This window comes from Salvelinus sp. IW2-2015, linkage group LG7, assembly GCF_002910315.2.
Source record: "Salvelinus sp. IW2-2015 linkage group LG7, ASM291031v2, whole genome shotgun sequence".
In the NCBI taxonomy this organism is placed as follows: domain Eukaryota; kingdom Metazoa; phylum Chordata; class Actinopteri; order Salmoniformes; family Salmonidae; genus Salvelinus; species Salvelinus sp. IW2-2015.
The window spans coordinates 16,337,990-16,351,071 of record NC_036847.1 but is presented as its reverse complement, the minus strand read 5'-3'; the positions used below and the strand labels follow the sequence as shown (position 1 = coordinate 16,351,071).

General features: G+C 40.9%; 1 protein-coding gene across 1 annotated transcript in view; it reads right to left on the bottom strand.

The window, feature by feature from the left end:
- Positions 1-340: 340 nt before the first annotated feature.
- pex14 (peroxisomal biogenesis factor 14) overlaps positions 341-13,082 on the bottom strand; it is a 102,396-nt gene continuing 89,654 nt past the window's right edge. The window contains exons 7-9 of the mRNA XM_023991144.1: positions 9,365-9,462; positions 2,821-2,912; positions 341-1,182 (exon numbers count right to left, since the gene is read on the bottom strand). Coding sequence (XP_023846912.1) covers positions 684-1,182; positions 2,821-2,912; positions 9,365-9,462 — 689 coding nt within the window. The 3' untranslated portion in view covers positions 341-683. The remainder of the gene's footprint in view (positions 1,183-2,820; positions 2,913-9,364; positions 9,463-13,082) is intronic.

The following is a 13,082-nucleotide window of genomic DNA, read 5'->3' as shown; positions in this document are numbered from 1 at the left end:
ATACTTTTGACCAAAGTTCTATAGACCCTTGTCAAAACATAGAGAATAGGGTGCCATTTGGGACACAAGCTACATAGGGAATAGGGTGCCATTTAGGACACATCCTACATAGGGAATAGGGTGCCATTTGGGACCCATTCTACATAGGGAGCCATTTAGGACACATCCTACATAGGGAATAGGGTGCCATTTGGGAGACAACCTCAAATTATTCTTCAAATGAGCTCAGATACCATAATACATTGCAAACCAAGCTCACTACACCAGGTGATTATTGTCAGTCATGAAAATTGACAGTACCAAGTGCCACACAAGGAATAAGAGAAAGCAGGATTGCAAATCATTTTTGATAGTAATTTGTATTGAATATTGCTCTTATCTCCCCCATCCTGCAGAAACTTAACATTACTTTCCCAGGCATGCAATCGTTTTGTTTGAATGATGAATAGTAAATTGATGTAAGCCAGGTGCTTACAAGGGCCAGACACACCAACATTAACCTTTTTTTGCTGTGTTTCTTAAACCTTCGCTCATAATTGAGATTGTTCACTATATAACAGAGGCAAAACAGTACAGTTACAGAAAGGATGGTCAAATGGGACCAGACTGAAACAGGACCTTCAAATGAAGTGAGAACCATAAGGAAAAAGGGGTTTTGTTGTGCTTTGTGCTCACAGTCTGGTCTAATCCACCTCGCTCTCGTTGCTGGCCCCCTCGGGCCTCCTCAGCTTGTCCACCTGTTCGTTGATCTGTCCGTCCCCCCCTCGACGATCCTCCGCTGGCACGCTCAGATGCTCCTCCTCATCCACATGGCTCACGTCATCCTCCTCATCTTCCTTTTCCTCCTTCACATCCTCCTCTTTCTTCTCCTCCTCACCCTGCACCTCCATGCGGACCTGATCCTTAAGGTCCAGGGGGGGCAGTGTGGCTCCTCCTCCCAGCCCCACGCCATTCTCTCCGTTGAGGCCGTGGGCTCCGTCGGGACCTCCCAGGGCATCTTGGGGGCTGTGGCGGCCATCTTTGATGGGGGAGGAGGAAGCCGACTCGTTGCTGACGGGGGAGATGTCGCTGCTGCTGTTGGTATGGTTGATGGAAGGAGAGCTGGTGGAGATGGTGGCTGGCTTAAGGGGCATCTGCCAGGAGGGAATCTTTGGGACGGATGGTGATGCGGGGAACTGCCTCCTGGAGAGGGATAGAAGGCAGGGATATTCGTTCAACACACATCATGTCATCCAAGTCAAAATGTTGTCATCACAATCAAAAACTTGTACACTGAAAATCGAAATAAGCACAGTGGAAAGATCACTGTTTTTCATAGTGGGAACACATATATATATACACTACTGTTCAAAAGTTTAGGTTAACTTAGAAATGTCATTGTTTTTGAAAGAAAAGCAAATGTTTTGTCCATTAAAATAACATAAAATTGATCAGAAATACAGTGTAGACATTGTTAATGTTGTAAATGACTATTATTGCTGGAAACGGTAGATTTTAAATGGAATATCTACATAGGTGTACAGTGGACCATTATCAGCAACCATCACTCCTGTGTTCCAATGGCACGTTGTGTTAGCTAATCCAAGTTTATCATTTTAAAAGGCTAATTGATCATTAGAAAACCCTTTTGCAATTATGTTAGCACAGCTGAAAACTGTCGTTCTGATTAAAGAAGCAATAAAACTGGCCTTCTTTGGACTTAGTTGAGTATTCTGGAGCATCAGCATTTGTGGGTTCGATTACAGGCTCAAAATGGCCAGAAACAAAGACTTTCTTCTGAAACTCGTCAGTCTATTCTTGTTCTGAGAAATGAAGGCTATTCCATGCGAGAAATTGCCAAGAAACTGAAGATCTCGTACGCAGTGTACTACTCCCTTCACAGAACAGCGCAAACTGGCTCTAACCAGAATAGAAAGTGTGGGAGGCCCTGGTGCACAACTGAGCAAGAGGACAAGTACATTGAGTGTCTAATTTGAGAAACAGACACTTCATAAGTCCTCTACTGGCAGCTTCATTAAATAGTACCCGAAAAACACCAGTCTCAACGTCAACAGTGAAGAGGCAACTCCGGGATGCTGGCCTTCTCTCTGTGTGTGTGTGTATGTGTGTGTGTGTGTGTGTGTGTGTATATATATAAATAAATAAGAGAAAAATAGATTGTGCTTTTTTCAACAGCCAGATGTTCTCCACACCTGCTAAAGATTGGCCAAGATATTAAATTATATTCATTAATTCTTTCAAGATCAAAAAGAAATGGTTACGCCTTAAAAGGGATCTGCACTAAAGGAATACAAAATGTTTACTGCCTAATCAGGTCATTTGAAAATAGGGAAAGAGAGAGAACAAGTTTGGCGACAGATGGTGCTTCTGTGTTTTTCTTCGCTGATTAACCCCTTACGCAAAACTTATTGTGAAAGTCAGGCAAAGGAGAGTGAAACAAAATACTTAAAAGCTTATTAGGATGTACACAGGAAAACAAAACATGTACAACCTGACAGTTCTGAGGCAATTTTCATCTGGCTGATTTTTCCGACGTAAACTGTTGCTTTGAGCCTCATTAGCGGCACTGAGTACATAATCATGCATGCTAATGACTATTACAAAACAGAATCCATTTTCATGCTGTGACAGACAGACAGTGCCAAACGGGGTAGAGCTGAAGGCGCTGCGGAGGAAGGTAGTATGATGAGCTTCGATAACGATTCCCTATATATTTTTTATTTAATTTAACAAGGCAAGTCCTACTACCTTTCGCCAGTAGTGCACTAGATAGGGGATAGGGTGCCATTTTAAATGAAACCACAGTGTTTGAGTTATTACCTGCCGAGAAGCAAGCCCTTCAATGACCCTATTTCAGCTTTCAGATCGCCGATGGTCTGGGTATCCAGGATGCGGTTGGTTGAAGAGGATGCCTATTGGAAGAAGAGGAAAGATAAACTATCACATACCATGGGTCAGTACAGTACAGTACAGTCTAGGTCCATAAGCAACATTAAAGAGGACAGAAAGCTACTTTCATCAAGCATGTTGCTACATCTCTGATCTTCATTTGTTCATGCGACCTAACAGGATAATACTTTCAAACGAGAGAATGGTTGAGAGGGCAGCGATGTAAACAAACAGAGCAAATGCCGAATGCCACACAAGCTGGTGTGTAATCATATCACAACAGCTTGTGAGTATACATACAAGTCCCCATGTGATGGGAGAGGGGTGGGGGCAAACAACAAGCCTCTGGACTAGAGTTCATCTTTGTAGACAGGATCGTTGCAAAAAGGTAGTGGTATTTTCCCAAGTGGCACCCTACTCCCTATATAGTGCACTATTCTTGATCAGAGTCCTATGGGCCCTAGTCAAAAGTAGTGCKGAAAAAAATTGGGTTTCACTTGACTGTGGATCATTCCAATTTTTACATAGTTTTCCATATTTCCAAAAATGGATTAGGGCAGGATGGCAGTTTTGGATAATGAACCTTATCCTGAACAATAGGGGCAGTCATAAGGCAACCATAAGTTGACAGCTATTTTTCTTCTTTTATCAAAGGTGAGTGTTATCACACACAGGCTGGCATGGCATGAATTGCGACAGGGAATGACGGCTAATTGTAGTGGCCTCTGGCAATATTTGAATAGCAAATAATTTAAAAAAAATCCATCCATTGTATTTCTGTTCCAAGCAGACGTATGAAGTCATTCGTCAAAAGAAAGACACAATATGTGAACATGTAGCCAATAGCGTCGATTTTGTTTGTTTCTATGACATTTCAGTCCTTCTATGCAACTGCAATAGCCAGCGTGAACCAAATTGCTTTTAGCTATCACTGTCTTAGTGAAAATCCACATTTGTTTAAAGACAAATACACTTTAGCATTTGTAATGAACATGTCACTCCTCAACCGGGAAAATACTCTTAAAACCAGCCCATATTCACCTGGACAAGCAGGTGCTTTTGGACCCTTGGTAGTCTAACCGAACAGACCTGCACCCCTATCCTCTTTGTTTCTGAAGGGGAGAAGGGCGGTATATGGATGGGACCAGAGAAGAGGAGAAAAACAAAGTGGGGAAAGCAGGATAAAATAATACTAAAAAACTGTAATTAAGAACTCCAGACTCACTAGAGGCAGCTAGTTAGGAAGCTGAGACACCCTATCACGGTGAGACGGATAACTTGGTCTCTTTCAATTGTAATTAAATCTAAGAGAAATTAATTGAATCACATCTGAGAGGGATCAGACTCATTTACATCGGAGGGAGGGAGGGTGCGGTGTTTTCCAGGGAACATCAGGGGCCGCATGTATCAAGCTTCTCAGGAGTGCTGATCTAGGATCAGGTGCCCCCTGTCCATGAAATCTTATGAATTGTGATCTAAAAGGCAAAACTGATCCTAATATCAGCACTCTTACTCGAAGACGCTTGATACATACAGTCCCAAAACCGTCCTGGGTGTGCATCGGTCGGAGCCTTGGTGAAGACATTCAGGGTTCACCTCATTAGAACCATCTTAATCCCAGGTCTCCCCAAGGCCCCCCACATAATAAGGTTGGAATGTGCTTCTCTCTCATTTTACCTTTGGAAAGATTTTTTTTTATTGCTCCACAGGCTGAGTCTTCTTCTAGACTTCCAAGACGTAAAACTCTTACCTAAGAAACAGGGAAACGCTTCACAGTCACGACGCCTACTTAAAACTGTGGATACAACCCAAATGGCACCCTATTCCCTACGTAGTGCACTACAGCGAAAGTTGACGCAACCGTATGGTAGTTTTGTCCGCAGACACAATATTTCCGCATTATAACCACGCTTATTCATGGCAACATGACATATGTCAGCTGGCATTATACACCATGCTAACTGAACATAAGGTGGTATGTCATGTTGACATTGTGATTTCAGAAATAGCCATGTGGTCATTTCCTTTGTCAAGTGTGGCATGACACCATGTTCATAATAAAGTAATGTACAGAAAGCATTATAGCAGCATAGTAAGCATTACATGCACGTAATTGAATCTTCTAATTCTATTCATATGATTATAACTGCCCCTATAATCACTTTGCGTACTCTGGCTTAAGAACGGAGACTTTGATCTATGACCAGTGCTGTTAAGCGCTATACAGTTTCCTCCTAACTGGTGTAATAGCTGTGTTCCTAATCTGTCTTGAGTGGTTGCTTGGGTGTGATAGGGGTCAGCCCCTTTCTGCTGCTTAACTAAGTGGTTCCAGAAAAATATATTACGAGCAAAAGAGAGAAAAAAATCTAACAACTCCTCCATGGATGGCAATGCGTGAAATAAATGAAGATAAAATGCCTACGGACCATTAGCAACAGATAGGATCTTAACAAGCCTTGTTTCAAAATGTCTAAAGGCAAATTAATTCACAGTTACTCCACCAGCCGACTGTGTTGTCTTTTTCCTTGTAATGCATGTATATTTATGGTAGAATTAGCTTCAAAAGAAATCCCCGAGGAGCGTTTTCCAGGGAAAACACGGGCYCAATTGATTTCAGTCTATTTATTCTACTTTCCCAGTGCCAGAGTGCTTCTTCTGGTACAGAACAGCAGTTTCTTAATCTTCTATGTGCAGCCACTAATAAAGAGAACTATCACTGAATTGAGACAGCGGAGCAAACACAGTTAACTGGCAGATTTGTAATGATAATGGGACCAAAATAGGGGGCTACCCCTCCTGTTAACATTGGAGACGAATTACCCTGAAGCCTATTCATTCTTCACCGAGGCATTTAACAGTAGTGGTATGATGTAGCTAGGTGATCATTTTCAAAATAAGTCATGATTATAGAGTAAATACCCACTCAGAGTATATTTTGCCGGGCCCTCTGAGGTTTGTAGGCAGAAATATATAATATATGTGTGTTTGAGTGTGTGTGCGCAATCTCTCACTTGTATAATGACATCCCCAGTCAGTTTGTGTTGGGGTGCCATTCACATTGCAATTCAGCGGTTTCCAAACTTTAAGAACTGTTTACTTAGCAGCTGATGAAACAGAAGTCGGCATGTGTTTCGGGTTAAATGCACATTTCCGCGTTGAGGTATAATTGCCAAGAGTGGCGCACTTTGAGCGGCGAGGGGAGAAACCCAGAAAGCCGCTAACTGCAAACGATAAGTAGCTCGGCAGCTCCAACATGTGTTCTTAATCACACGCTCCGGACCTGAAAACAATTTCCCAATTTCCCATATGGCCTGGGTACAACAGGGCTTCTACGTCTCTCTGTGGAAAATTTAAGATCAACACTATAGCTATAAAGCAGAGTTTATGATTTGTTTAATGGGTGTTTTGATGTGAAATATACTTTTTATACACTGCCGCCTTCCAACAAGGCACTCATAGCAAATGAAGCGGGCACTTTTTAATCCAATCTGTGTTTTGGCAAAAAAAAACATCTCTTGTTCTCCAGTGCTGCAGATGTAGTTCATTGTTTAAAGTGGGCTTAACAGTGACTGGATCGGACTGGGGCTTGCCAGGACAAAGAAAAATGGTACACACAAAGTTCTGTTTGCATAGTGGCTCAGTTAGGGTTTTGTCCACCCCCTCCCTCCCTCCCTCCCAAAAACACAAATATCCTTTCAACTCAGTTTAGGAAGCGGCGTGGGGGCAAGAGAGACTCACTCGAAAATGAACTATGAGTCGGCGGTTTTGATTAACCTCATCCAGGGGAGAGATTCATATTTTTCTCTGCCGTTTGCCGAAACAGATGCGTACGCATATGTTTTCCTGCGCCATCCAGATGCTACAGACGAACACCCCATGTGCTTAACAAGCTGTGGACATAAAACATTGTCTGAGATGGTCTTGATTCCAAGGGAGTTTTTTGGGCCGATGATCATAAAACGATTTATGACAGCGTGATAAAGAACAAGTAACATTTCATACTTGCACTTAAGTTCACCAATTTTTTTGACATGACGAGTTTTAAAACAATTATTCGGCCCTTAGCACCTAAACGGTTGTAACTGTGGATTGTGAAAGCGGACGATAAAATTTAAGCCAAGAACAGAGTTATGGCAGAAGATGATAACATCATGGATGTCATGATGAGATGACAAACTGAATTGCTTTCATGGAGAACTGGCCACACAATTTATTTTCATCATGAGAAAAAGTTATTGGTTTTATACCCAAAGTTGCTAAGAAAATGTTGTGATCCATTTAATAAAGACTAGAGACCAGCACAATTTATAAAAGGGTGTGGCAGTAGCAGGAACAGTGGCATCTAGTGGGTGAAACTTGGTACTTTGACATTCATTTATGGAAAATAATGCAAGCAACTTCAAAGGCTTATTTTTCTATAAAAGGGAGAAGAGAAAAAAAGCATCACCAGATTCACAGGGAATACATTACATAGGATGAAGAAGCAATACTCCAAACCACAGCACCATACTACTTGTGAGACAGAGAACTAATATGGTATACTGGTTGTTGGGTTGGGATGGGATTAGGGTGTGGGGGATCTGTGGGTGGATTTTGATCATTTTATTGGATTTCTCATGCGATACTCATTGTTAGGAAGAATTATGGTCCAAATCAGATGTTAGGTACTATATTTATTGAAGATTATATGAATCCTATAAATTAATATGAAAATGTTTTGTTCAATCAATTTGCTTAATTTTCTCAGAGATCAAATTATATTTGAACAAAATAATGTTTCAGGAATGCTAATCTTATGTTTCTAACACATTTTMCACAATCTGAGATGGTGGTAGGGATATCTATCCAGATATCCAAACGGACGTTAGTAATCAATTACTTGAGTGAGTACATTTGGTAGCAAATAAATGTGTAGGCCTATTTGGACAATTGAAAAGCTTTGTTATAAATGTAATTATCATTGTGTCATTGTTACCTACATGGTTATACCATGACATTTGACTTAATTTAATAAACAAACCTTTGAATGTAGTTTTTATAACGTGTTGAGCTAATACTGTGCATTTAGCCCTCCAGTATGCCCTGACATCGGTATGCTATTTTCGGCGCTTCAAATAGCAATTACAGGTGTTCACCTAACCGAGTTTCCACAAGACTTGACACATAGCAATGCAAAACACTCATCAGAAAACCTTTTTTGTAATAGAATCAAATCAAAGTTTATTTGTCACGTGCGCCGAATACATCAGGTGTAGACCTTACAGTGAAATGCTTACATACAGGCTCTAACCAATAGTGCAAAAAAGGTATTAGGTGAACAATAGGTAAGTAAAGAAATAAAACAACAGTAAAAAGACAGGCTATATACAGTAGCAAGGCTATAAAAGTAGCGAGGCTACATACAGACAGTTCTATCATGGCGAAAATCAGACTTCTCTTTCCCCGTAGTGTTTGGCTAAAACCAACAGTGAAAAGCAGCCTGTTCGCTGTTTACAACTGCCATGTGCATTTGAGTCAGTCTGATTGGTCAAGAGCTGAGAGTGTTTTATTTATATTATTTAGACTATCCTGATACCTGAACAAATTTCATGACATTATTTGAATTGTGAAATAATCTCAAATGCCCATCCCTTAGATGGTGTCGAAATTCTCTTGTGCTTTTTTGTTGTTGTTATTGTTGGTAAGGGCACGTTAAGTAAGCATTTCATTGTTAGTCTACACCGGTTGTTTTACGAAGCATGTGACAAATAAAATGTGTATTGAACCACCTTTTTCAACCTTGTCTCATCGCTGCAACTCCCCAACGGGCTCAGAATAGACAAAGGCCGAGTCATGTATCCTCCAAAACATGACCAAACCGCACTTCTTAACACCGCCTGCTTAACCCGGAAGCCAGCTGCACCCCCAATGTGTCGGAGGAAAAACCGTTCAACTGACGACCGAAGTCAGCCTGCATGCGCTCGCCCCGCCCCAAGGAGTCTCTAGAGCGCGATGAGCCAAATAAATCCTCTGTCTTGGGTCATGTTCATTAGGGCATGCATCGGAAAACATTTTCAAATGTTTCACAATGGAAAACGAAGTAGTCCCTCCCTGCGTCAGTGCGTTGTCTTTCATTTGGTGCCTTATGAACAAAACCCTGAACTATCCACTAAAAACAGCCGACAGGTGGAGTGTGTTCTACTTCTTTTTACCACTGGCTGTAGCCAGACCAGACCTGGTTCAAATACTAAGTCAAACAATTTCAAATACTTGTATTGCATTTTTTGTTTCCCCAGTAAAACAGAACCAATAAAATTGTCCCAAAAGTTGCAAACTAAAAAAATCAAGCACCACTCAAATACATATAAAGTATTTGATCTACGTATTTGACCCAGGTCTGAGCCAGACTAGTGTGTACGGCACCAGTAGCCTGAGAGACAGGTGAGATTAAGCATATGTGTTTGAGTGTGTGTGTGAAAGTCTGATGATGTCGTACCTCAGAGGTAGATAGCTCCTGAGACAGGTCATGCATTTTCTGCTGCTGCTGGACCAGGAGGTCCTGTACTGTAGCCAGGGTCTGCTGGAGCTGGGTCACTGCAAACAGAGACAACAAGTACACTTAAAACGCTGGATGTCAGCTGATACTAAAGTTTTATTTAGTGGAAGCATAAAGTAGAGGAAGCTGGAACATTTTTACTTTCAGTTAAGTTAGTCCAGAGAAGTCCAACTCAAATACAATATCTGTAAAAACAATACAAAAAATAAAAAGTATAGGCCTAAGTCATTTATTAAAGTTGACCTCTTGATATTTATAATGATATCCAATAACCAGTCAAATTGGCCCCAGCTTTTCAGTCATAGATGCTTTGGGATATTTTTGACGTGTAAAATAAAGATATTAATCTCTGGTGTCTGAACTTAAATCAAATAACAGTCTCTAACCTTCCATTATCCATGCAGACACTGGCTTCAAATGCATCTTAAATCCTCAAACGATCAACAAAGGGGGAAAAAATGCCTCATTTGGGTGGAGGCTGCCAGACAAAATGTCCCGCCTAATCCCAATAAATATTGCTCTTTTCTCATTGACTTTGAAGATTGAATTATTTCAAGTGTTGGTGTAAGAAGAGGGTGTATGATTTCAAACAACACGAGCCCCAGTTTGTTGGACCCTTGCTTTCCAGTCGCACGTGTATTACCAAACAATGCATTACGTTTCACCGACTGATTCTATTACCGAAAGACAATAAACATTCATATAAATCACTGTCGTGCAAAGTGTTAAATCAAGCCTAATTGCATTAACATCAACAGATATTGTAGCTGCCTACACTTGAGGTTGGTGTCAGCGCATGGTTAAAAGCTTGCCTAGTGTGCTAGACTGGACAGACACCAATGTGCCAGTGCTGAGCTATAAGCATCAGTTTGACGAAAATGGGACCCTGACGCAAAAACTTTAGGTCACCTGACATACACTCTCCTCCGTATTTATTTGGACAGTGAAGCTACATTTTTTACATTTGGCTCTATCCTCCAGCATTTTTGATTTGAGATCAAAATGAGGAGACAGTGCAGAATGTCATCTTTTATTTGAGGGTATTTTCATACATGGTTTAGTAGAAACAAAAGCACTTAATGTATTTYCTCCCCCCATTTGAAGAAGTCATAAGTATTTGGACAAATTCCCTTATAGTGTATTAAAGTAGTCAAAGGTTTAGTATTTGGTTCCATATTCCTTGCACACATTGACTACATCAAGCTGGTGACTTTACAAACTTGCAGAATGCAATTGGTTTTGGTTGTGTTTCGGATCGTGTTTTGCCCAATAGGAACTGAATGGTGAATCATGTAATTTTGGAGTCACTTTTATTGTAAATAAGAATATAAGATGTTTCTGAACTGTTTCAGAACACTACAATAACGTGGATGCTACCCTGATCAGGAATAATCATGAATGATTTGTGAATAATGATGAGTGAGAAATGAACAGAGGCACAAAGATCATACGCCCCGAAAACTGTTAACCTCCCCTGTTATTGGTAATGGTGAGAGGTTCGCATTTTTTGGAGGGTTTGATATTTCTTCATGATTGTGGGGGTATGATCATCATTATTCATTCATAATTATCAGTAATCATGGTAGCATCCACATTAATGTAGAAGTGTTCAGAAACATCTTCTATTCTTATTTACAATAAAAGTTACTCAAAAATGACACAAAACATTAATCACCACTCAGTTCCTATTGGGCAAAACATAATCCAAAACACAACTAAAGCAAACTGCAAATGCATCAAACAAGTTTGTAGTCACAAGCTTGATGTAGTCATTGCATGCTAGGAATATGCAACAAATACTACACTTTTGACTACTTTAATACACTATACATGAATTTGTCCAAATACTTACGACTTCTTCAAAAGGGGGGGGGGGACAAGATATATAAAGTGCTTTCATTTCTAAATGTTAAAAACAGATATTTATGAAAATACTCTCAAATAAAAGGTGACATTCTGTACCGTTGGAAAATTCTGGTTGAAAGATTCCCGGTGGGAATAAAGTGGGAATAAGCAGGAAATCTAAAATCCTCAAACCATTATTTTGGAAAAACAATTTCTGTATTTTTTTTTAGGAACGTTTGCAACCCTAAGGTTGACTCTGGGTCAATTTTCCAGAACCCACAACCTTGTCTCCCCCCCCCCAAAAAAGTGTTAGTGACTTCAGGGTATGTAAACTACACATTTAGTTGCCCAATGCTCATTACTGTAAATGGCTACTGCGACGACACCGCAATACATCAACAATTCCAGATGTTGGAGTGAAGTCGCTAGCCACTAAGACTATACTTTCAAAATTATAATTGAGACTGAGGCGCAAAGAGTAAACTTCTTGTGCAGATCTTGCATGCCACCATTTTAGTCCATCCAGTTCTTAGCCACTGTGTATTGTTACCCCTCGCTATCGCAGATATGAAGCCAATAATAATGAGGTCAATGACTTTGTCTGGCTTGAATCATCAGAAGGAGACTTTGTAGCTGGGCAAGAGCATGAATTTGAGAGACAGAGCAGGGACTCGCAGCTGCTGCCGAAGTGGCCGACATTGTGTATTCAGTAAATTATTCAGTAAATACCTCCATATAATGTACACTACATATGTCCAGGCCTGTCTCCGCCTTTAATGGCCAGCTGGTCACCAATATGGTTCCCACTGACAAAGAGGGCCAAACAACCGCACAATTCCATTACAGGCTGTGTGTGCTGAAGTGCTTCCAAGACCCATTCATTAATTGTCCGTGTGAAGTTGTAGGGAAATCATAATGGGAGTCAAGGCCCTACTCTGGGCGAAGAGAGTAATGCAGTTGTATTCAAAAGGATACATCACTTCATTGCGCCCGGCACTAGAGCAATACATGAACTTTAACAAAAGGGGTTCAAGCAATTGGCAGCCAGGCAGTCGGACGCTATTACTCAGCGTTGTGAGGAGAAAAAGGGAGAGAAGGGGGGGGTGGCTCTCAGTGTAATTGCAAACCCTCTCCCCAACTGTTAACTGCAACAGTCATTAACTACAATAGCAGCTTGGCTACTGCAGTCACAGCAAATTAGTTTGCCGTGGTGACTGAGGGAAACGACAGTGGGTTTCCATGAGAGGGCTTAAGGTCTGGAATATCAGCTCCCTACGGAATACAAGGGACTCTTATCATGGAATCGGTTCTTTAACAATAAACAAAACAGGACTTATGTTATACGGAGGAAATGTGTTTGCATAGCTGGYGCCAAAATGACAATAAAATAACTCATTTGTTAATCAGATTGCGGGAGGCACACCTTGCACACAATCTCATACAATCGACACGCACCCGACTGCCAGCTACCCACCTTCCTAAAACACAATAGAACGGTAAGATCCAATCAAACTGACAGTATGACCACTTTTCGGTTCACATTCTTTCCTTGACTGTAGGTAATACAGTTTGTTTGACTGGATGATATAAACAAAGCAAAAAAATAAACGTCCTCTCACTGTCAACTGCGTTTATTTTCAGCAAACTTAACATGTGTAAATATTTGTATGAACATAACAAGATTCAACAACTGAGACATAAACTGAACAAGTTCCACAGACATGTGACTAACCAAAATGGAATAATGTGTCCCTGAACGGGATGGGATTGAGATCCTGGCTCTTCGCTGGCCATGGCAGAACACTGACATTCC